The sequence below is a fragment of the Pleurodeles waltl genome, chromosome 8 (genome assembly GCF_031143425.1).
Source record: "Pleurodeles waltl isolate 20211129_DDA chromosome 8, aPleWal1.hap1.20221129, whole genome shotgun sequence".
NCBI classification, from domain to species: Eukaryota; Metazoa; Chordata; class Amphibia; order Caudata; family Salamandridae; genus Pleurodeles; species Pleurodeles waltl.
The window spans coordinates 102495893-102522650 of NC_090447.1; the positions used below are offsets into that span (position 1 = coordinate 102495893).

At 44.4% G+C, this 26758-nt stretch overlaps 1 protein-coding gene across 1 annotated transcript in view; it reads right to left on the reverse strand.

Annotated features, from left to right (window-relative positions):
* The window catches only part of ARHGEF17 (Rho guanine nucleotide exchange factor 17), a 491524-nt gene that overhangs the window by 143387 nt on the left and 321379 nt on the right, over positions 1–26758 (reverse strand). The window contains exon 3 of the mRNA XM_069203843.1: positions 526–708. Coding sequence (XP_069059944.1) covers positions 526–708 — 183 coding nt within the window. The remainder of the gene's footprint in view (positions 1–525; positions 709–26758) is intronic.

Here is a 26758-nt window from a genome sequence, read left to right on the forward strand (position 1 = left end):
CCTCACAACTGGACAGCAAACCTGGTCTGCACCCAGTATCCCACCCGCAACACAATCCACGTACCAGGTGATTCCGTCTTAGTGACCCGCCCCCTCTGGACCAAGACTCCAATCACTCTGTGCCTTATCCTTTTTTTTTCACACTTATCAGATATTTTGGAAATCCAGAGATTCCCCAACTTTGTTCCTTCTATTTCATTTTTTCGCTTTGGTTTTAAGACACTCTTGTATGTGTGACTGAAAGTTCCCCGACATCAGCTCACGGGGCAGAGCTAAGAAAATATTTGACTTCAATCGCCCAACGCATGCATTTGGTTGGTTAATCTGGCATGAGCAAATCATGGGTTGGATGCGTATTTGGATGAGGCATGTGTCAGGTAGCATTGACAGCAACATGGGTGCAAATACAAAAGAAATGTGTCTGCAAGCATCACTGGTGCAAAAGACAACTGCAGCTGTGACTTGCGTAGAGGATTGAATCGTCAAACCCAACATACGTGGACAGCTTCAGTAAGACGCACTTACCGACTGCACCAGGACCTCGCCCACTTTCTGCATCTCGTGCCAGGTCTGCACGCACTCGCTGACCTGCTCGAGAAACTGCTCGTGGTGTTCCAGAAGCTCCGGGATCTGGTCGAAGATCTCGTCCACCAAAGCGGGGTCGCATAGGCAGGAGTTCTCGGGCTGCTTCAACGGCTTCATGTAACCCTGATGACATTAGAGAAAGTTACATAAAATGCAGCATACCAGGGATGGCATAATAAGCAGGCTCAGGCATATTAGTATCAAGGTAGTCTCACATCAGCACCTGGCAACCTTCAAGCTAGCAAGAGAAGGACACACTGATACAGCTAGAGCACTAGCAACAAGGACGGAGTCTGGACAGCGGTCGAGCTATGATGCTGTTCCATAGCAGTTCTGCTGCTTGGAATTCTTTGCGACTTGGAAACATTGTGCTGATTGTTTTTCTCCAATACATTTGCAAAATTTTAAGTTGCACAAATAAACCTCCTGTATTTGATGCAAACATGAATGGTTCATATAAAAAAAAAAAATACACAAAAAAAGATCCTTCTGGCCAATATAAATGAATGGGATTTAAACTAGGACTCCTGAGATCCACAATTTCATAAAAGAAAACCTACTCACTCTAGCTTTTAAATCTCAACACATCTGGAGATGGTGCTGAATTTGTATTCAGGAGCGGGCCCGCGTGTTCTATGCAACTGGAATAGCAAAGAAGCTCAGCTTGTGTCTTTCCTTCAGAGCTTCAGAACCAAGAGGGACTTGTAAGAGCTTGGAGAGGTTCAAAGGCTCTCGCGTGTAGCGGTGGAGCCGCTCCTCCCATGATTTATTCCGCTCCCTACAAGGACAGCATGTAAGCTCTCATCATATAATGGAAGTAAGATGGTACATCCCCATCCTGGCTTGAGCACTGAAAGCATCAATCATCCCCCTAATTTGTATGATCATGTTACACTGATGTGAACAGCGCATTCAGGTCCCTCTGCGGCACTACATTACGGAGTGCCTCAACAACCGGGATCTCCAACCATCAACCAGGAGGTCCTAGTAGAGAAAGCCTCTGAGCTAAAACAAATACACACAATTCTCCACTAACACCACCCTGACCACCTCTGAGACAACTATAACCATCTTAATTCAGAATGAACCTCAAATACTATCTTCTGAAATAACCCTGTGCTCCACAACTTTCTTCAACCTCCATTGCCCCTCCCCCACTTTGTACCTTCTTTGTCTGACAGTTTCATGCTTTCCACTTACCACCCCAGGCAGCTGCTCCAAATGAACAACACACACTTTACTTTTTAATAAGTGAAAATCAGTGCGTGCACTTCATTCATCTGCTATATCTGTTTACTTTTTATGTAAGACTTGAAGCTGGCATAGAAGATAGGAGTTGAGATGTTATCTGCACTGATGATGCACCAAGCAATCTTCTTTCATTAACATTACACAGAGAAACAAGCATTTGCAATGCAACGGGTCTCGCATTTCTCCGAGTTAGAGCTATTAGCAGTTGTAAACTCCCAACCTGACTTTTCTTGCCACATTAAATGGAAAAAAAGAGCACAATTGCACTGCCATAGTTCACTTGTAGTGAAACCTATCAGCAAAAGTGCAATTATCTACGTAACCGGCAAAAGTGCAATTAACTATGTAACAGGGTCGATGTCATGCAAAGTGCCCGACTTCTGCCAAGCGAGATCGCGCTGCGAAAAAAGATAAAAAGTAGTCCACAAACTGGACGGAAAACAGCGAGCCTCGTATGTTTGCAGTACTTGGTCGCTGCGCTTGTGGAGGACTAACCACCAGAAAAGGCATGACGTATGCATGCCTTCCACTAATGAAAGCAAGCAGATTTTAAAAGGCAAGCCCACAAACCAATGAAAGATAGTGACGTGACATGGGCGGGGCTCCGAGCCCTTTTCTAACTACTAAAGTGTCTTGCAAGTGATATGCATGCGCAAGTGCATGCTAGCGCAGGCTCGACCCTATAAAACTACAGCATTCCAGAGACATGGTTCTAAATGTTGAAATGCCGTTAGACAGTGACCTTTCTGTTGGCTGGACTGGTGGTACACACTATTTTATCGGTCAGACCCATAATATTCCTAGGCTGCCCAATGCCAAGATCAGTTTTAGCTAACTAATGGAGATGAGAGGTCAGCCCTAACTAAGAAGACGTTAAGTACAGCTTTGGAGCTACAGCTCTTCACTTTGAGAATTTAAAGGTATATTTAAGGGTCTATGTTTGAAGAACATCAAGAATATTTGTTCAAAATCAGTAAATGCTAAATTTACACATTTGATCTATTTTACAAAATACAAAGATATAAAAAGCAAAAAACATCACCAAATTCTAAAATAACCCAAAAGACATCACAATCACTGCCCTTTCAGAAACCACTCGAAAAAGAAAGTTATTCACCTCTTTCCAAAAATAGAGCATCAAGGTTGTTGAGTGATTAGTGGAAATTACTGAGTGCATCTATAGAGTCACTCTGCATAATTTCACAGGGAAGCGGCCACAATTAGGACTCATCTACCGAAAGCTTCAGCAGTTGATGACAGATCTACTATACCACAATCAATCAAATCGGCATCTTGCACATGGTTTAATGGCTTTCTTCTCTAGCTCAGTCGCCTTCCCTTGATTCAATGGCTGGCTTTCCTCTATATTCATATGCTGGTCCAAACCATAGAGCATTTTTATCTCGCCCAGTTTTGACTGGATGAGCAATGGAGGCACAAACTGTATCCTTCCAGCGGCAGCATCAGGACCTTGCGCCGCAGCATACGAGGGAGGGTTTCTCCTCCTCTCTCTGTTGTTTCCTGAGTACTTGCTTTCCCGCCTCTCCGCTCTGTTTATTTACATTTTTTTCCCCCAGGTCTTGCTTGTCCCACCTGAGCTCCTTCCACTGTTAGTACAGTGGCGTAGAACCATCTTGCTCTATTTTAAAGCTGTTTCCAGATAGCCGCCAACATGGGTGCATGTGGCCTGCACAGAGGCCCTCTTGATACAGTTTTTCTAAATCAAACAAAATAACATTCTGAGATACCCACAGTGTGTGCAGATGCACATATTGCCATTTTACAAAGGTTTTTGTCAATCATTTGGGGCAAAACAAAAAAATATGTCTCTTTGTCCCAAATTCAGAGGCGAGACCTACTGCGTTTCCCTTTGATTGCTTACAATAAAGGGACACAAACCTGGAACCTGCCTGGATGGGTTTGGTGCACGAGAATAGATAACCGGGTCCTAAGGAAACAAGTGAGAGCCAGAACCAGATGAGGCGGTATTAGGATGCAGCAATCAAAGTTAGAGATACTAACATGTGATTCTGTGAAGGAGAGACATCCAGCAGCAGTTCCCAAATGAATGTTGTTATCCCTAAGACCATCTAACAATAGCAATGTCTGGTGTGGAATCGGTGCTGCACGATGGAAAAACGTGAATCAAAAAATGGCATTCCAAAATATATTAAAAGGGAAGTTGTGTTATAATGTGTAAGTTACTCTCATTTCTTGTAGAATGGTTTGATATGAATGAATATATACATGCTAATCAATTTAGAGGTTTCCTTTGGCGGGCTGGCAGGGGAAAGGGCTATTTGAAATAAATTCTCAACAAATTTACTCCCAACTGTCTCAACGTTGAGCTCTTTATATATGTCCAATGTAATTAAAAATTGATCACACATAACTAGGCTGCAAACCACCAAGGGTTCCCAGGTAACCAACATAAGCTGAGGCATGCTTCAGTTTGTTCCCGAATTGGACAAGAGGATCTCTACTTCATAAGCAACGACACTGAATGATATTCAACAGCAGATCCCTCTGAATTCCCTCCTCCTATCTCCAGTAGTTCCTCTTCTCTGGACAACCGAAAGAAGGTAAACTGCAGTTCACACAGGCAAACAAAATGTAAAACTTCGCTCCTGAGAAAGGCTTGGAACTTCACCCGACATCACCTATTGAGAGAAGCCCCTATCAAACTCCCCCAAGTCTCAGAGACTGCAAGCAGTATGCAGTGACCACCAGATTCACAGACCCTGGAGAAGGAACATTCATGCTAACCCTAGGGCCCTGTCTGTTCACACTAATTGGCCAGCTTAGGAGGTATATGCCTCCCCTTATACAAAAAGAGAATCCCACACAAGTATTAGAACTTGTTTCGAATATCTACCAGGCAATGTGTGAACCCAATATAAGGCATGCTTTATTCCTAGAGAAGAAAACCAGGTGAGATTAACTGCTGCTACGATGATGGACACCTCATAGTCACAGCAAAACATCACTGTGGTGGGCATTATTGCCTGCACCATATCTGATCACCCCGCAATAGTAAATAGTTCCACTTGATATGGTGTTGTTATGAGGTGACCCAGCCCTCCTCACCCACCCAGTGATCTTATAATTGTCAAACCACCAAAGAGAAGGCAAGAAGTGCCAGGATGAGTCAAGGTGATTCATCAGTTATCAGTCCAAGATCACTGGGGCTGGAACTGGCATCATTCAGGAGAGGCATTGTCTGTAGGAAGCTCGATGTACCCTCTGAGCCAGCTGCATTTGCAAACGTAACCATAATTGAGGTTCTCGTATTTATTTCATCTTTCCCGCAATAAACACCACGGCAGGAGGATAAATGATAAATTATCAGCTGAACAGTTGCTCTCCTTCTTTGTCCTTGCCAGGATACATATTTCCATGAGGACATGGTGTACTCAGTACGCAGTCCTAACAAACTCAGCACAGTAAAGCAAAGTTTGTATTACCTATACATATTACTCAGTTTTTCCATATTTTTTCCTACAAGGATCAGCGATTGAACCCAGCATGAAAGGCTCCTTTTGAATTATTTTCCACCTGTTGGTTTTTCCCACAATGCACTTTCTTTTAAGGGCATATTTGCATATTTAGTGCTTCTGCTGTTTGAATAATAATTCTCCTGCTACAATAAATGGACAAGCGCTGGCATGCGTGTGCTGGAGCGACAACCATTTTGGAATGAACAACAAGGTTAGTTCAACATTCGAAGATGACAACAGCAGTTTTCATACAGGAGATTAAACAAAGAATGACAAAGCACAAAAAGGAATCAAACTAACAGTGTGCAGCTGCCCGACCCATAGAAAAAATTTGTTTTACTTGAAAATAAATGAATTAAAAAGTGGTTTGAGGTAGGCGGAGTGGTAGCGTTTGAGCCACAGTGCTGGAGAAGGGATGTTTGGCTGGGCTACTGGTGCTACTGGGCCGTCACCAAAGTGTTTATCTTAGTAAAAGAAGTAAACAAAAAAACGTGGGAGAATGGGAAAGGGCGGAGCAGCAATGGGGAGAAGAGCAAGGAAAGACATGTATTCCAATGGAGTGCTGAATCTGAAATTAAAAAATAGTTCCCTGATGTAAGCAGTGTTCAAGTTATCCAATCAGAACATGGTAATGGTATGATCCAGGGGTGGGACTATTAAAGGATATGGAGGAAAGACATTAGATAAGGAGGAGGAAAATAATGTAAACATGAAAGCCATCCAATTAAGAATAAAGGATTGACCAAAAAGCCACTATATGTATATATTATAATATATGTAACACACACATATAATATATATATATATTTTTTTTTTAAACAGGCCTTCGACAAGACAGCTGTTTAAAAAGGAGCAGAAAATACAATTGGTAATGAGATTACTAGCAATAAGTATATTTAATTTTTCTCAATTTTCTCTCTGCATCAATTAAATGTGGAGTTCTGAGCATGCACACAAGCTGTGAAAAGCTTATTTTCCAGCACAGTGACCTAGTAAGCTGGTGAGACATCTGGTGATGCACATGTCCCACTTTGCTGCATATCCATTAATCTATACACGTATGTTCCCTAGCATCCATTTACGGAGTGAAATTCAGAGTAGAAATGCAAGTGTCTGCCCGTCAGAAAAGGAATCAGGACTACAAAGAATGCACAGGAGACTCCATTTCGGTGTAGCCAGGGCGTCATGTACCCTGGTGCAAACATGGAAAATAGGCCCCAGTCCTATGCGGACTATAACTAGTACAGCTTGGGGCCACTGCATTTTCTGCACCACTGATAACAATGCCCCTCTACTAAGCATGATTCAGATCCTCGTGGAGGGGAACGGAGATCATCATAAGGTGGACAGGATATCCATCATGTTTGTGACTGAGTATTCTCTCCGCTAGGATCTAAAGCAGGCCCTTACTATCATTTGCTTTTGGTTTCAACTTGCTAATCTTTGCAGAGTGACTAGTCTTCTGCAGGTCCGTCACATACTTAATAATGCATGCATCTCTCTCTCTATTCTACAGCCATCCCGTCTCATGCTTCTCCTAGCCCAGGTAAGAAAGAAGATCCCTGGACAATTAAGGAACACATTTCACAAGGTAAGAGCCACGAGTAGGCACTGAAGGGCTAGCCAGGAACCCAGATTTGGATGGAGGTGACGCAGCCAAACACACAATTTGTTGAATGGTATAGCTCTCAGGCACTGACGAACTGATCGCCATTGCAGATAATTAAATATGCAAACAGTCGCATCTGGCGACCGGGCAAAGTGAGGGGTGGGGAGAGTAACACAAAAAAAATAAAAATTTACTTGAACCTCAAAGCTGTTCTCAGCCGCACTCCAGCACCACAGCCAATCATGACCCTGCTCAAAGCAGCGTTATGACTGGCTGGAGCACCTTGGCTGAGCGCTCCAAGGCAGATTGGGAGTCTGGACTTGCTCTCTCCAACCCGGCAACACAGTGCAGGGATGGAGCGAACCCTTGTGCACGTGTGCTTGGCTTGCCCAAGACGGCCAGCCAAGCCAAACATACATGCACACTGAGGGGAGTGCTCTGAGCACTCCCCTCAGTTCTTGTCACCCCACAGCCCTGCCTCTTTAAAAATAAAATAATAACAAATGACGTTTATTATTGTTTTATTTTTAAAGGTTAGCAGCTCCTGCTGCTGGCGGGGAAGGGGGGTTAAGATGCTCCTCTGCCACAGTGGAGGAGCTCCCACAGTATGTAAACACCACCTTTCAAAATGTATCCTTACGAATACGCCTAGCTAACGTTTTGCCTTTTCACACAAATTATTTTTGACTTGTGTGCAAAGTAAGCACATTCAAATGTACTGCGGTACCTGTATGGTATTCACGTACAACGATGACCTAAGGCCATTTCCTAATGCTATCACTTCGATGATGACTACAGTTTAAACATTATGGTTAGAAAGGGGTAAGAAACCTGTGAATTTCATTTTATTGCAATATATTTATTCTTACAATATTTTAAACAGAGGGCATTCTTTGGGATACATATGATTAAGAAAGTGGGAGGGTGGAGCATGTTGCCATACGTTCTCACAACTTAAACCAGATATATTTGGTGCAGGCTAAGAGCACAGCCATCTGTGGGTCAGGGTTGAGGGTAACTATGGCTAGATGCCTGTTAATGTCTAGAAAGTTACTACTTTCTGGGCCACTACCAAATATGCATTATATTTCACTGGGCCCTACAAAGACAGTGCCACTGGCTCAATGATTAAACAACACTTATTATCAGGCTTTTAAACAAAAGGTAATCGTAGTCGGCCTGGGACACAAAATAGGTCAGTGCACCTAAATAAAAGTGGTCCCCATCAGTGAAGCATATACCAAAAAATAGTGACAATATTAGGGAAATAAACAGTACTCACTGGCAGACCTGGCCGCAACTGCTAAAAATCCGGACCACACACTGATCTGTCGGACCAGCCCATTGGGCGCTGCCTGAACGTGTCCTACAGGCCAGCCCGACCCCAGGGACGTAGCTGCAGGTTGGGTCTTTTGGGTGTTACACCCCTCTAATAAATGTTTTATGTACTAAATAGTTGGGTAAAAGTGCTTTAAGTCGGGTATGGTGAGGTGTTTGTTGGATTTCACTTGGCATTTTTACTTTCACATGCAGACAAACACACACACTTGTCTCTATTTTAAAGGTCTTAAAATGGTTAATTAAAAAAATATTGAGTTATGAGTACCCCTAAAAAACCCACGCTCCCCTCTTTTCCTACTGCTCCTTAAGGGCCCCTCCTGCCCTGCTTCCCGTACAATTCATATTAACCAGCTTGATTGTTGGGAAATCTGAAGCGCCCACCCCTCCACGTTACTGACCAGGCTATGCCCCTGCCAGACCCTGAGGGTAATAAACCCCACTATATCTTTATGTTGTCATCATACCAACAGAACAATAACTTGCAGAAATATGCTTCCTCAGATTAGTACTTTTCTGCAGCCATTTTGAATCAAGCATTTGTAAATGACATCCACGGTTGCATAGTCAGCAGTGCTGTGGTGACACCAAAGGCGCTGGTCAGAATGGGCAGAACCAATCCTGAGGATCCTGGCTTAGCATGCGCTGAGGGGGCGGTTGCCACGGAGTCGAGGTCTGAGGAGTGCCAATGGTTCTGAAGTTAGGTTGGGTTTCAGTGTGATTCTGGGCCCCTCACTGTGGAGGTGCAGCTCTTCTCTCAGGTCTCCTGGCTGGAGAGATGTTTTTGTTTTCTGTCATGCAGCCACTGTTTGTAAGTGCATGCAGGATGTGCAACTGATGTTGCCTGGGGGTACGGGGCACCCCCTCCTTAGCCGCTTGCTCTTCCTAACTTCTTGTAGCGTTGGCCCCCCAGTACTGCTTGCCGTGAGTAGTCACCTTTTTTGTTGGTCAACAGTGAAGGATGGAGACCAAAACTGGTACAGTATCACTGAAAAACACTGATGTTCTTTGCTCATAATACATACTGAATATAACGCATTAGGTGATTCTTAGGTCTGGCTTGGCAGCACAATAGCCTGCAAGAGCTATTGTGACAAACCCTTTAAAATAAACACACAGACTGGGCTCTGGCACCAGCCAGCATAGATCACTTTCTCACCTCATGCTATTGGTAATTGCTGTGTCATTCCGCCTTTCAGCAAATGCTTACATTTGAATGCCAGAGTGACTATTTTACATCTGAAAACTACACTCAACCATTGTTTGTCACGGTCAGTTCTTTGCCTGATATCTATATTCTATACAGCAAGCTATCATTTTTGCTGCTTTTTGCCAGCGTTGGCAAAAAGGCAGGTTTTTATGTGATAAACTTTGTACAGAGCAAAAGACTAAACAGCATTTGTAAATCCCTGTGTTTATTTGCTTTAGCACAACAAAGCAGGATGTGCTGCCTGTCAAAGTTTATGAATAAGGAGGTTATTTCTTTTTAGTATAAAAATAACATCCTGGGGTTCTGCATCATGGTTATTCCTAGGATGTTGTTTCTTTACCGCCTCAGTGTCAAATGTTAGTCCCGGTTTGCAGGATCCAGGCCAGGTTCAGGATAACCACTGATTATGTAAACGAGTCCCATTTGGATTCAATGTATGTAAATTATATTTTCTACTAATTAGTTCATTTTTATTCATTTCTGTGGTGAGCTTGAGCAATACAAAACAGACAAGCAAAATATTTATCTAAAACAGACTGTGGGGTAGTTCCGACATGCTTATGGTTGAACAGTGTTGATTAAAAACATTTTATAGGGAACATGATGTCAAAGTCTCAGTTTTCGTAACTCCTAACACAGATGCACCAATACAAATTTTAACAGCACTCATTTTTACCTCAGAAGGATGAAAGGTTGTTAGTTGAACTCAGATTTTCACTTGTGATCTGCAAATTTCACTTTAGAGTCTCGGAGATCCAGCAAAACTGATTTCGAAAATAAAATCTGCAAAATGTCAGGACTGGCTGTTCCATGGAGGATCGTTTTTAAAGGTCTATGGGACCTATCCAAAAATACATTTTGGACTGTGCAAAGTAGTACTCATGTAGTAATCTTTTACGCACTCTAACATGCTTTCGTGAATTAGTCCCAAAGCAAATTCAGTGGAAACATAAGGGAATTGTTCCTATACATAGTGGTAGCTCCTCCGCAATGGCGGAGTTGCGCCCCCCTCCCCGCCAGCTGCAAACCTTTTATTACAAAGGATAATAAACAATGTTTATTATCGTTCTGTAGTAAAAGGGGTGGGCATTGGGGATGACAGCTCTGGTGGGGGGGGGCGGGATGCTCAGCACTCCCCCTCAGAGCGCAGTTGTGTTTGGCCGGCTGTTTCCGGACGGCCAAACATACATGCACAGTGTGCTCTCTCCAGCCCGGCACTGTGTTGCGGGCTGGGGAGAGCCTGCACAGGCTCCAGTCTGCCTGGGAGCGCCCTGGCTTGGCGCTCCAGACAAACCCAACGCTGCTCTGAGCAGCATCAGGATTGGCGCAGGGCAGGCTGGGAGCCTGTGCCTCTTGTGAAGAAGAAAGAGAGGCGGCGCAGAACAGAGGTAAGTTTATTTATGTATTATTTTTTTAATTTTATTAATATTCCCCAATCCTCACTTTGCCACCCCCCCGGCGCACTGCCCCCGCCCCCTGCACCCCCAGCGAGCCGCGACTCCCTATACAATTAGTAGAAATGGAAAGGACTGTTCTCCTATGTACTTTTACTAGTAGAGAATTTGGGCTTATTCACAAAGGCTGCAAGAGTATGTAAAAGAATACTCCATGGTGCTGCTGCCTGCACTCAAATGGGCTTTAGTGAAATGGCCACGTTAACTCTTGAAGTAGATACCAGAAGAGTAGGGAGTCAGCCTTTTGTTTTCATGAAAAATCTATCACTGTCTTTTGCATACTACCAGAGATGCTAGTCATGCGGATCCATTCAAACCTACTGCTATGATTTGGGAACACCCCTGCGACCTCATGATTTAAGGAAAAGAAAACAACCTGTGCTTGTTTTCTTGTTTTTTTGTTGTTTTTTTTAAACACATTTACCTTACGCAGACCCTAGATTATGGTTTTGCTACATTATAGACAGATCTAACCTGCAAATAATATCAGCATGGTATAATCACTGATCCCATAGTCTATCCTCCTAGCAATATTAGTAGAGAAAAAGTAGAAAACGAGTGGACCCTAGATTCCTTCTGTCGCTTTCGTAGGATGACACAAAAACCAAATGCACTTCAGAGCAGTAGGGCTCGGATGGATCCCATTTTAGATATTAAATTACAAACAAAAATATGATAATGCTGCAATTTTCAATCAAAAACCATTTAAGGAAGGAAAAGCACATACTTAGATCCACCAGCTCATTGCACATAATTACCTTTATTAATGACAACATACGCAAGATGAAAAATGACAAATGTGATGTCAGAAGGACGGTCATTAAACCACTCGGAGAGTAGAATCTCCTTGTGCCCGCTATGTATGTTTTATGATCATCTGCCTGTGGGAGAACACACAAATCTTACAGCCATATATTGTGCTCAGCAATCACCCTTAAGCCTTTCTATTCCAATTATTAATTTATGTGATTTTCCCAAAAATAAAACACAACAAACCTAAGACGGGGTTACTACAATACACTCCATGCATTACGGAATACAAGTGATCCTCAAAGAGTGAGTAACAGACTATACAAAGGAGAGATCATCCGTACGTATGGTGAATTCCCTCACTCTATTACACCAGCATTTATGATTGTGTGCCCATAGCATAAATAGGGCTCTGAGTCTCTTCTTGTTCGGTTTTAGTGGATTCGCCTGGGACCATATGCGATCACGGACATACAAAAACTATGTGATTTTATCCTTAAAATATATATAGTCAAATAAATTTACAAAAATACAGTTCCATGTCACTTTCTGGCATCATAAGCATTATAATACAGTTGATCACACTTTGTTCTGAAACCAATTTGTTTTTAAAGAACCATTGTTCTTACCATCATACATTTAATAAAACATGCTTAAATCACAAAACTAGTCAATTCGTTAAAAGTGATAAAAGCTGATAAACTAACTTGAACATCGTTCATAAAGATATTGTATTTCTTTAAAATACAGCTACAAAGATGTCCCAACAAAACAGCAGAACTACACCACTTTACAGCACCAATAAAACTACAGCAATTTCGTAAGACTATCTACTCAATAACCGTGGCTTGTTTATCTACCCAATAAAGTTTTGGACACTTGACAAGAATATGTTCCAATGCAGAAATTCCTAAACGTTTGACTTCTATGGACCCCAAGCTACTGGAAACCGAGGACCCTTGCTTAAGTAATTTCTTAAACAGGAACAACTATACCTCAAACAATGACACACACTATGACAAGTTTTAGTTCCGAAACAAAAGGCAAACAAAAATATAGATTTTAATGGGAAGGTCAAGCTTTTCCATTTTGGTTCTATTTCTAAAAGATGAAGATGGATGCTACAGTACAGTATATCACTTTGCCCTTTTTACTCCTAATGCATGCTCTCATTTTGTTTATGCACTCTAGTGCTTTGAGGCCACCATACATCCATGACACTGTTTGCTGTAATTGCGCTGCTCCCACAGATCAAGCTATGGATACCAACTTAATTTTGAGCCTCCAGTTTCAAATGTCTTCACATTTAGAGGGTGTTTTAAAATGTGCAATTTTACATTTTATCTATACATGCTTTATGAATTTGCGGAGTAGGCATTGTGGTCTGCAGGTTAATAACTGATATTCTGATGTTTCAACACCGCAATCTTTTCTTTATATTGCACTGACTAACATGTATACAGCATCTTTCGTGATAAGTGCACACTACGCCATAGGAAATGGTTTGTTGGAAGAATGGTGAGTTGCCGCGTGGCCTCGGAGAGAAGTGTTTTGGTGTTGTGCATCATGACCACAATTGTGCTCTTATCTGGACCTGGGAAGCAAGTAGCAGAGAGAAGAGAAGTGAAGTACACAACACATGAGCTCTTTATTCATTGTGTGTGTTCACTTGGAAGGGTGTGGGTTGTGTTTAGCCCAGTGTTTCCCAACCTGTGGTCCGGGGACCCCTGGGGGTCCACAAAGCCTCCTCAGGAGGTCCGCAACTGCTTGGAAAATTAAATAATATTAACAGATTAGGTCCACAGCTTTCAGTTATGACTCAGTTGGGGGTCCCCGAATTCCAATAATGATTCAATGGGGGTCCCCAGGTTCCAGTAAGTATAAAGTGGGGGTCCACAGACGTCAAAAGGTTGGGAACCAACGGTTTAGCCTATGTGAGAGTCGCTTTGTCGCACAGTGTTACGAGTACTGCAGTACACTTCTTGTGCTGCTGCAACTGTGCAGCACTGCTTGCAGTTGGAGTAGAATGAAACAGAGGGAGAGACAACTGTGCAAGATACATTGCATCATCATCATCATCCAAGGATATCTCTAAATTCACTCACTTCCCAGACCCCAGGTGCACTCTTCTATGATCCGTGGGTTCACTGGTTATTTATTCCTCATTAATCTGGAGGTTCTAAATCACCTTCCAACACAATTTTGCTGCAGCGTGGCACTATGAAGTGTAAATTCAGTGATCTAACGTGCACCTTTCACACAGGTCTGGTGATAGTAAGTTTATTCTTCATTCTTTATAAGTATGCTGCGTGATTACAAGTTGAATACCACATGTTTTACTTGTGCATGAGTACACTATTTCACTCTAAACACAAAGAGAGAGGTGAGAGGTACACACCCCTCCACACGTCCCCCAAACATGAGCCAATGCACACAAAGGGTGTGGAGGGGGTAGACTTGATTGTAATGGATACGCTCACTTGAGTCTTAACCCTAACACCATTGATAATTCCATCGGCCATCTTGTATAAGTGAGAATATCGGGAGTTCCTCCTTTTTAGAAGAGGTGGTCTCACACACTTGGCTGTGTCATGCTTCATCATAGACCACCTCTCCCCACCCGGGTAGGACTAAGCCACCAGTTATGCTTTATGGGATTCACAAATATCATAGGTTGTAGTGGCACCTAGGGCATCATACATTTAGATTTTGAGGAGCAGAGTTACTCATGGTGCTACTCACAGATACATGCCGTAGAGATCCCTGATGAAGGTTTCCATGGCCTGAAAAACATTGGATATTGAGATATCACAGGGTGACACAAGTTGGATTACTTTGTTGCACGATGCTGCTTTGCATTCCTAAGTGTCACTGCAGAAGTTAATTGAAAACAATGATATACATGAAGATTATCATTAGAAAATTTATTTAAGAAAATTGTGTTGGAAAATGATTTAGAACCTTCAGGTTAATGAGGATTAAATAACCGGTGAACCCACGGGTCGTAGAACAGTGAATCTGGGAAGTGCATGCAAAACCAGCGTGAGTACAAGCTTTAGCAGGTGTGCCAATCCCAACTGTGCACTCACCCGGACTGCACATACGATTGAATGCATGAACTTGGACCAAATTATATAAATTGGAGTGCACGCACAGAATATTTTTTCACATTTTAAATTCATTTTGCCACAATGTTAAGTGTATGAATTCACTTTGAGTGTTAGTACTTTACACATCTCTTAACTACATACCATAATGTTTTATACCAGTCAGGTTTTATCATTTCTGATGTTCATGCTCAGCCTCTGTTCAGGAACACATTTTAGGTCTGGATAAAGAAAGTTTTAGTTATCTACTGACTCCATGTTAATAACATTTTTAAAAGGTACATGAAATAAGCAGGGCAGGGAGTGTGGTTTGAGTCGGCCCACGTCTGCCATTGGCTTTCTTGGGTTTTTCATTGTTTACCAATGCTTGCCTGGGATATACATCAAGGTGATGTGCACCACATCCCGTAACACTGCTTGCAGTATTTGTATGTCACCCGCAGGCCTTAAAGCCCTAAGGCAGGGTGAGGACATATCTGCACGAGCAGATGCCCCCCGCTATGTCTTTGTCGATTCTTAGACATAATGAGTGAGCAGGGAAGCCATTAAAAGGTACATTCACTGGACACTGGTCAATACGAGTTCCACCGTATATTTTGCTTGGTATGAAACATCTCATATTAATTCATCTTCACTGATGCAAGTGATGGATTTTTCACTACGTGCACCCAAATGGCAGCAAGGAGGTGCCCCCTGAAAACCTACCAACTACCCATGTGGGTACTGATCAGTTTTAGCCAGTCTGCCACCACCAGACGCAAGTTTGACCTACTAGGGTGAGGGTCTGTGCTCTCGGGCAGTCAATCACAAAGCCTGCTCTGGGAGAGGTGCTTTACTCATCCCACCCAATAGGATGCCTTGTAAATCTGCATTCTAAAAGCAGGGAGCTTCAAAGAGGCCCACTGCTTTTGGTATGCAGATCTAGCTTCACACACAAGAGAGATGGCCTGCCCCAGGGCACATTTAGCACCTGGACCGGCAGGAAATTCTGTATTCAGGGAGGTGTGTCCACCACCTCCGGTCAGTCCCACCCCTGAGGTAAGCTGCCAGAGGTGGACACAACTTTTAGTAATCTGACATCTTGATGCTGGCAGTTTTAGGAACTCTGGGATAGGGTTTTGCCCCCTTCCCACAGGAAGTGGTCATAAAAGGGGTTTAATGACCCAGAAGATAAGCAGTCCATTGGTTACTACCCTGCACTCCCTGAAAATCCCTAAATGCAGTATTCAAGGGAGCCCCCTTGCACCAGAAAAACAGATTCCACTGACCTAAGAAGAAGGGCAATGAAGAGCTGTGAAAGCAAAGGAAGAAGCACCTGTCCTAGACCCAGCCCCTGCCGGACAGTCTGCTGCTCCTGCTGAATTGCACCTAAGTCAACTCATCCTGCAGCTGTTGTTCCTCCAAAGCCTGGGAAGACTGCCTGCCTTCAACAAAGACCCAGGAACTCATGTGGAGCAGCAGAGTCGTTTCCCTGCAACTTGCAGGCACCCCAAGACAAGATTAGAGGACTCCGGACCACCAAAAACCCAGCTCCTGAAGGCCAATGCATCTGTGCCACACCACCGAGTTCAGTGGACCAATGGTGCCAGTGTGGAACCCCAGCCCTCCAGAGAAGAAATCCACCTTGAACTTGCCCACTGTGGACCCTCCGACATCGCCTGCATCCTTTGCACGTAGGCTCCCTAAACTACGAGTGCTCCGGTGTAGAAAACCTGACGCCTCATTGCATCTAAGCACCTGTCAAACCTGGGCCATGGAGATGAGGACCCAAGGTGTACCCATCTCCCGGACATCTCAACAGTGGAATCCCCTTATTGGTTCCTCCCAACTGGATCCCCAGTCCTCACCTGCAGCATTTTCTCAACCGGACGAACCTTCATTGAGTAACACTGGGCAGTCGATGTCATACTACACTTCTTCTCCGGGCTGCCCCAGTGCCGCCCGGTGTGACCTGTTGGCGTGGTCCGGACCCTTGCCCAATACTTAACTGAAGTCCAGGAGATTGGCCTTTTAAGTTGCTGTACTTTACCTGTTTTGAGGACTTTGTTTTTCTCCATAGGATAAGATTGCAGCTTCCAAAGATGGCACTGTGTGGACCCTTCAAAATTGTCAAGAGTCTTCTTCCAAAAATGTACTTACCTTATCAAATAGATTCTGGTTCCAAAACACCTATAAAGAAATTCGTTATTTTTTTTAATTGATGTGGATCTCCTTCTTGAGTCGTGTGTCTTACTTATTGACTGTGTGTGCATTTGCAGATGTCTCACACTTCTCTTATATAGGCTTATGGCTGCCCGACCGCACCACCCCCTAAAGGAGCATCTTGGGCCTCAGGAGCAAGCCCCTGTCCACTAGTAAGAAGAACCCCCAGACTCATTGCAGGAAATACCTCATTGTGGTATATCACATAAAAAGCCGGCTTCCTACATTGCCGGATTTACAGGGTTTTTTTTGCTCACAAATTAAGAGCTGCACACACATAAGCTTTTGTACAGCTGCACTGCAAATACTGGCCCACTGTCAAACTATGCAATATTTTCTTCTTTTAAGCTCTCCACTTAAAGTGTAAACTTAAGCTTCTTAATATTTTTTTAACAGTCTTCTTTGAGGGTACCACTGAACTTTGATAATTAAGTCTGCTCAACAAAGGGGTTCAGGCCCAGGGTGCATATTTTAAAGCTAAGGAGGTTTCTTCATTATGGTGTTTCCTTTCTTGGACACATGAGGAGCAACCCACAAAGTCACCCAATTAAGGCAAACAGGTTAGCTAACAAAAAAGCGAACCTATTAGCTTTGTCATCACTTGTTTAAGAAAAGTACGACTGCTAGACCTGACATCCTTGGCCTAGTGCTCCCCCAAACTTTTCGCCTTCACTCCCTTAATTTGCAGGGCTCATTTTTGTTGGCATTTGGGCTTTACCCCTTATAGCCAGTGCTAAAGTGCTTGTGCTTGTGCCTTAAAACTTGGCAAATTGTCCTACTAGTAATTGGTATATTTAATTTACTTGCAAGTCCTAGTAAACATTATTACCCATAACCCGGGTCTGTGGATTTCATGCTACTAATGGGCACCAGCACTCATTCCGTCTATCACTAAAGGAGCAATGAAAACATGTCTCAGGCCGGCCCCTGCAGACTGTAGTGCAGCTTGAAAGCGCCATTTCAGCCTGGCAAAATAAACCATTTGTCAGGTTTAACCTTCTTTTTCAATACGTATAAGTCACCCATAAGGTAGGCCCTAGAGGCTCATAAGAAAGAGTGCACTGTAGTTAAAATAAAAAAACAAGGACAGATGGGTTTAGGTTTTACATGTCCGGGCAGTGGAAATCTCCTAAAGTAGTTTTTCACTACAGTGAGGCTATCTCTCTCATAGACTAACACTGGGTTGCATTATTACACTTAATAAGCTCTACCTTCATATTGGAAGCAGATGCAGAAATTATGTTTATACTGTAATAAATTATAATTTTAAATCCTTTTTAATGAAGAAATTGGATTTTAAGTTACAATCTGAAAATGCCACTTTTAGAAAGTTAAAACATACAAAAAGTGATGGATGGAATGCTTGAAGTAATCTCAGCCACTGGTAATTACTCGGCCCTGCATCCCTGGTCGTCACATTTTTACACAACAAGCCACCTCAGTTTGGACCCAGCCATATAGAAGTCAGTCTTGACCCTGCTCCAGTGGGAGCAGTCCAGCCCGAGCTGCAAGCTCAGGTCCTCCCTGACCCAGAACACAAGCAATCTAGGGCTGTTTTCTGTGTAGTTTTTGTACACTTTTAGAAAGTTGGCATTTTCTTGCCAAAACCAACTGTGTATTTCTGTTAGTGTTCTGGGTCACATGACTGTGAATGGCTCTGCTCTTTTGGACTGTGTATTACTTCCATACAGAGAGACAAGATAAGCCTATACGTGAGGCGAGAGGGTCTTCCTGACTAGATAGCTGGGAAGGAGCTACCCCTGCCCAGATAAAACTTCAGAGGGCTCTGCCTGCAGCACATATAAAGGAACCTGACACCAGGTCTGCTCTTACCTTTGTCACCTTAGACAGTCTGGAGCCTGTACCAGAGGAAGAACTGACCATAACCAGTTTTGGCAGTAGATCAAGGAATTCTCTCACACAAAGGCTAGCACGAGGCATAAAAATGGGACCTTTGGAATCTCTCGTCCGAACACTCCTCGACCTGTGGAAGATTCAGAAGGACTACCCTGCTGTCTGAGGAAGAGGGACAGTCCTGCTGACTCAAGACGGAAGATTGGTCCTGCTTGCCTTGAACTCAGGCTCCCCAGAGTGATCCCAAGGGTCAGGTGGCAGACCTTCTGTGTAAGCTACAGGAACAAGCCTCCTTGCAACTGCCCAGTTGACCAGTTCAAACTGGACCTGCCCGAGCCCTGCTGCTGTCCTCTGCCGGAATGAGTCCTGATCCAAGAAAGGTGATCACCCAGGTCCTGGACCACTAGATGTCATCAGTGAAAACTTCTCCTGAAGAAAAGGTGAAGTTAAAGAAGATATGGGCCCATCTTGCCTGCAAAGTGGCCTCTACGCACTGACAACTGACTGCCCACTATGACCGCCAACTTGAAGCTCCAGCAGGACCAGCTCTCCTCATTGACAGCTACCGTTTGCAATGACATGTACTGAGAGACCTGCACTTTGCGCCTACAGCTAACGTCCGCGACAATAGACAGGGAGCTCCAGGGACAACAGGCTTTTCGAGTTACAGCAACCACTGCGATGTCCATCCTGCTCTGAAAATTTCATCCTCGCAGCCTCCGCCAACATAAACAACCTTCACGCAGACTTTAAGAAGGTAACTCTTCAGTGGGACCAGCATTTCACTGTAGTTGGCCTGAACTTGTGACTTCACCCTTGGTCTAGCGTGGCCAGGTAAAAGCAAGTGGAGCTTTGAGCTTTTTGGCTCTATTTTCACCTAAAAATGTAAAAACCTATAATTCAAGTTCTATTGCTTGGATTTTTGTTGTTCTGGTCTCATTTCATTTATTAAAATGTATCTATTTTTCTCAACTGGTCCAGGATTTTTCTTGTGTTGTGCTTTCACTTTATTACTGTTTGTGGCTACATAAATACTTTACAAGTTGCCTCTAAATGTATTTAGTCTGACTGCTTTGTGCTAAGCTCCCAGAGGGCTAAGCACAGGTTATTTTAGTGACTTCTGTGATTCATCTTGATAGAGATTGTGTTTATTATTGGAGTTGAGCTTCCGCCCTTCTCAATTAATAACCTATTTTCTTAGAAAGACCTATTGGATTTACAAATGCTTTTCAACTTAGTTTTAATGGTTCTACGTAGAAATCCTGGACTCAATTCCTCTAACTGTACATCCTAAGATGCCCGCACCACGATGTGGGAGTGTTAAGTGTGTAAACTCACACTTCGCACAGTAACATCAGATTCAAGATTTCCTAATTAGACACTGGCCAGAGCACAAAACAAAAGACAATAACTACTACACCAAAGCGACCTATGACGAAAGCACTCAAATAACTGGAGAATATTACCACCAGTGCACTCAAAACCCACGTCAGTGGCATAACATTAGCCCACGCAGCAGCCGCGGTGCAGGGGGTAGGTACCACAAGCTCCAGGGGGCCTCCCTCAGCACAATACACTATGCAAGGTGCTGGGCCCCTGGCCGGAGAGCTCCTAACTGGATTCAGGGCAAGGGGAGCGGGGCAACTGGTCGAGGACCTCCATGTACTTTGCAGGGGGGCCCCCTCAAGTTTCATTATGCCACTGACCGGTATCATCACCCATGGAGTGGTGAGCCTGCAGAACCAGTAGGTATAGAAGTGCACCCTTCCTTTCAGATCCTTGGCAGCAACACAAGAGGGCCACAAAGAATTATTTTCAAGATACGTCAAGTAATGTTGGCTCGAAGGCTGCACTTTAATATTGTGTTGAGTAACTCAAGGACTTTTCTTTGTGCGTTTGGAATTCCCTTGAGGGCAGAGTGATGTCATTTGATGGAGCAGAGCAAGTTCTCATCCAAGCACTGTCTTACATGCCAGAGGTTTGATCTACGTTTGGCTGAAACATCTGTAATTACGTAAGAGGCTGGAGCGAAGACGCGGGTTTCCAAGTCTGAGGGATCGGGCGGGGTGGCGAGATAAACAAAACTTAGAACTCACAAGGAGATTGAACAGAAAGACTAAACATTTCACAGAGATGTACAGCATGCGAGTTACAGTTCATAACTTGCTTCTCATCTAAATTTCCCCCAAACCTTCACTATGTCCCGGAAGGGAAACACTAGTCCCAGAACAGCTTCACGGGACAGGAGCAGCTCTTAATTTGTGCAGGTGTTTGCAGGTGGTGAGCATCCACACACTTTTCTAGGGACCAAGACCTATTTTTCATCCTCAGACTTTGACCCAGCACAAGAGACAGAAAGGCAGTAAAAGGAGGGAATGAAAGATAGGAAAACAGTGAGAATGGGGTACAGGAAACAGCAGAGAAGAAAAACACCCAGCAGGAGTGAGATGAAAAGACAGGAAGTGTAGGGTAGTGGAATCAAGTGTAGTGAAGTGAAATCAGGATTAGGCAACCACAAGATTCAGAAGCGCCTGTGAGGGCTCCTAAGAAAAAAACATTAGATCCCTGTATCCACTCCCAGTGCTTCCATAAATCCAAATGGGGCCAGTAACAAAAGTTACCAGCCCCATGGGGATTGCAAGTTCCTAGGTTTCACCTACACTACAAATTCTACGCATAAACTGTATGTATGTATCTATGTACGTCTGTGGCATTTATATAGTATGAAGATAGCCAGAAGTCAGCAGAGTACTGCAAAGGGTCAGAGACAAGCATTAGTAACTGGAAGGATAGCTGGGTTGTGAGAGCAGAAATTGACTCTTACTGCATGGTGCAGTGTTCTAGAGAAGAGACAAACATTGCTACACCTGACAGCCTTAGGGTGGTCACCCCTAACTTTTTTCCTGCCTCCCTCCAGTTTTTGGACACTGTTTTTGCTGGTTTTAGGACTCTCCGCACTTTACCACTGCTACCCAGTGCTAAAGTGCGTATGCTCTCTCCCTTCAAACGTGGTAATATTGGTTCACACCCAATTGTCTTATTTAATCTACTTAGAAGTCCCCAGTAAAGTGCACTACGTGTGTCAGGGCCTGTAGATTAAATGCTACTAATGGGCCTGCAGCACGGAGTGTGCCACCCACGTAAGTAGTCCCTTAACCATGCCCCATGCCTGCCATTGCAAGGCCTGTGTGTGCAGTTACACTGCCACTTCGACTTGGCATTTAAAAAGTACATGCCAAGCCTTAAACTCCCCCTTTTCTTTTTTTCTTCTTTTTTTTTTTACATATAAGACACCCTTAAGGTATGCCCTAGGTAACCCATAGGGCAGGGTGCTGTGTAGACAAAAGGCAGGACATGTACCTGTGTAGTTTACATGTCCTGGTAGTGTAAAACTCCTAAATTTGTTTTTACACTGCTGTGAGGCCTGCTCCCTTCATAGGCTAATATCGGGGCTGCCCTCATACATTGTTTGAGTGGTAGCTGCTGATCTGAAAGGAGTAGGAAGGTCATATTTAGTATGGCCAGAATGGTGAAACAAAATCCTGCTGACTGGTGAAGTTGGATTTGATATTACTATTTTAGAAATGCCACTTTTAGAAAGTGAGCATTTCTCTGCACTTAAATCCTTCTGTGCCTTACAATTCACGTCTGGCTGGGCTTAGTTGACAGTTCCTTGTGCATTCACTCAGACACACCCCAAACACAGGATACTCAGCCTCACTTGCATGCATCTGCATTTTGAATGGGTCTTCCTGGGCTGGGAGGGTGGAGGGCCTGACACTTGCATGTCAAAGGACAGTAGCCAGCCCTCACAAAGGACTGCCACACCCCCTACTGGGACCCTGGCAGACAGGATTGAACTGAAAGGGGACCTTGTGCACTTCTAAGCCGCTGTTTGAAGTCTCCCCACTTCAAAGGGACATTTTGGTATTTAAACAAGGCCTCTGCTCCTACCAACACAGACACTTCCTGGAGAAGAGAACCTGAACCAGAACCTGCATCCTGCCAAGAAGTCCTGCCTGGCTGCTCTAAGGACTCACCTGTCTGCTTTCTGTGAAGGACTGCTGCCTTGCTGTTGCCCTGCTGCCTTGCTGCTCTCTAGCTGTGGTGAAGAAGTGCTCTCCAAGGGCTTGGATAGAGTTTGCCTCCTGATTCCTGAAGTCTCAGGACCAAAAAGACTTCATCTCTACAAAAGGACTCCTTGTGCGGCGAAATTCGACGTACAGCCTGCCAGAAACGACGCACAGCCTGCACCGTGGTGAAACATTCACTGCGTGCTGAACCAGGACGACGCAGCCTGACTTCGCAACGAGAAGATCAACGCAGTGCCAGCGTAGTGACCAGTAATTCGCTGCACGGCCCTACCGGATCGACGCACAGCTGAGCCGGAACAACACATCCGACTTCCAGAGATGAAACGACGCAGTGCCTGCCGTGCGGTAGAAAATTCGATGCAACGCCCACCAACGCAGCTCCTGTGACTTTGTCCTGCCAGCGCCGGAAATCCACGCATCATCCCCGGGGCGTCTGATAACCCCGCAACCCGAAGAGGATCCACAATCAAGCGCCAGAAATCGATGCACAACCGTCCCTACATGAAAACTAAACGATGAATCACCGTGTGCAGCCCAAGAAATCTACGTACACCGCTTTGTTTCAACGCTTTTACTCCTCTGCGGTTCTTTGCAGAGGTTTTTCACTTGAACCAGGTACTTTGTGCTTGAAAAAGACTTTGTTTGCTTTTAAAAGACTTTTGACAATTTATATCACTTTTCAGTGGTATCTCAACATATACTTATTGCATTTTAACCTGCATTTATCCAGATAAATATTATATATTTTTCTAAACTGTGTGGTGTATTTTTGTGGTGCTATATTGTGTTATTGTATGATTTATTGCACAAATACTTTACACATTGCCTTCTATGTTAAGCCTGACTGCGCAGTGCCAAGCTACCAGAGGGTTGACACAAGATAATTTGGATTGTGTGTGACTTACCCTGACTAGAGTGAGGGTCCTTGCTTGGACAGGGGGTAACCTGACTGCCAACCAAAGACCCCATTTCTAACAGATGTCCATCACCCTTCTAGGATGATAGTAAATAAAATTAACACAAAATATCGTAAAGGTGAGACTCCTTTGATTCTAAGTAAGGAATGAGTAGCGTGGAAGAATAGTGAGAAATTATTCCAATTCCTGCAAACATGGTTTGTGTAAAGCCACATTACCAACCGGAGCTCGAATAAAGCAGAGTGTACATTTGAAATCCTCAGAAATCAACACAAGTCGGAGATGACTACAGGTCAATCTACTGGAAGCCCTTCATTGTGAAGTTTGAGTTAAACATCAGGAAAGTTGGTGAGATTTTGCTTCATAAAGCAGCTGGAACAACATGAGTTACTGGGCAGCAGGCTTGACAAGATGAAAACAAGATCTCAGATCTGACAAAAAGGAAAAGACAATGATCTTTTTGTTCATGTGTCAACTTTCTAATCAATACACTGAAAGAATGGCCAGCAGACAATAAGCCTACTTTTTAGTCTTTTGAAAACATCCAAGCTCAAAATCTGCCTGTGAGACGCAAACCTGCTGATCCGCACCAGAAGCGATGAAGGACCCATCCATGCTCACCTTGCCACGTGATCCGTGCCGGAAGTGACCAAGGAACTTCCATGCACACCTCACCAAGTGATCCATGCCGGACACACCTCACCAAGTGATCCGCAACCAGAAGTGACCAAGGAACTTTCCATGCTCACCTCACTAAGTGATCCGCGCCCGAAGTGACCAAGGAGCATTCCATACACACCTCGCCCCCGGTGACCAAGGAACTTTCCATGCACACCTCAACAAGTGATCCGCGCCGGAAGTGACAAAGGAACTTTCCATGCACACCTCACCAAGTGACCCACGCCGTACACACCTCACCAAGTGATCCGCGCCGGAAGTGACCAAGGAACTTTCCATTCACACCTCACCAAGTGATCCACGCCGGACACACCTCACCAAGTGATCCACGCCGGACACACCTCACCAAGTGTTCTGCGACCAGAAGTGACCAAGGAACTTTCCATGCTCACCTCACCAAGTGATCCGCGCCCGAAGTGACTAAGTAGCATTCCATACACACCTCGCCCCCGGTGACCAAGGAACATTCCATGCACACCTCACCAAGTCATCCGCGCCGGAAGTGACCAAGGAACTTTCCATGCTCACCTCAACAAGTGATCCGCGCCCGAAGTGACCAAGGAGCATTCCATGCACACCTCGCCCCCGGTGACCAAGGAACATTCCATGCACACCTCACCAAGTGATCCGCGCCGGGAGTGACCAAGGAACTTTCCAAGCTCACCTCACCACGTGATCCATCTGGCGGCACAGAAGAACCTTCTATATTCATCTAACCCCATAATCCGTGGCACTAGTGCATATGGTACTTTCCAAGGGTAGGATGGTGTCAAGGACGTAGAGTTCCGCCACTAGGGTTCTGCTAAAATAGATGAGATTATGCTCTGCAGTGGGGGAAGAAAAATTACTCTTTGTAAGTCAAAAGGAAAGGGTGAACTGCTAAACATTTCAACCATACTGTCAAAGAACCAGAAAACGTACTGCCCAGTTCTAATGTTAATTGACAAACATACAGTGCCAGGCAAGTTCTCGGGGTCTCTGTGACTCAAAATCAATTAGGCAACCCTTGTGAGGAGCACTGCAGATGTCCTGGGAAATATAGCAACCAGAAACTAATGTGAGTTCACCGAATTACCTTTACGCTTAACTTGCAGGGGGTGGTGAGGTTGAAAAGTCAAGGCTTCTGCCCGGAAGTCAACACGGTGCAGTATGCCTAGATCAGACTGATCATATATCACTAGCAGTAAAGTGGTGTTCAAGCAGCATTACTCCTTTAGAAAATGTGAATATATACTTCCGGTGCAAAAGCCTCACGCAGTAATCTGTTTCTTAAAAAATGCAGGGAATACAGGGTGAAGTCAATGGGGCCCACGCGATCACCTGATTACCATATAGCAAGTTTCCCCAAGCAGCAAACAAGCATTGGCAAGGCCAATAGGTCTGGGTTTAATGTACTAATACATGTCACATTAGCACAACGAGAAGCATGGGAGAGAACCACCAGGATGGGACATAGAGGGCTACAGTTGCTAAGTATTCCCTCCTGAAGTTCAATTCAAGCACTGAAATGGAGGTGGAAGGATACACCCAAGCAGCCAAGAGCTTTTTTTTTTTTTTTTAATTTTATTTATTGCTTTTATAATCACAACACAGAAACTGCACTGTTCATATAGTGCACAGCAGCGTCTCAGCATTACAGACCAAATTGACAATCATAGTGTCCGCAACACATCTCCAGCAAGAACTGTGGTGGCACCTGAAGAGATACCCATACAGAAGACACATGATCAGACTAATCGATGTGCCTGCAAAAACAATTGCAGCCAGACAAGGACCACCCGGACAACGGTATGATGTCTTACCAAGTGCCACATGCCCTGCAACATGGACGTCGCGTCAGGGACAACCCAGTGTGCAATACTGTTGCTGAGGTAGTGTGAACTTCCGAGTCAGAAGGGGATGTACAGACCTTGGCTAGACCACCCCGCCTATAAAACACACCACGGAGGAACCATCCAGCCCCTCAACAACGCCGAGCATCACATACAGGTGCTACCATACAGGCAGGTGGAGGGACGGGCATCTACCCTCCAGCGACAACCCATCAGCGGAGAAAAAAGGGGGAGGGGAGGGAAGAGGGGTGCAGGAGTGGGGGGAGGGTGGGGCACGGGCAGACCCAACCTCCAAATATCTCTGAACAATCATACAATCCACGCAAAGCCAATAGCTTTAGGTGAGAAATGTATATAACCCAATGGCTGAGCCAAGATGT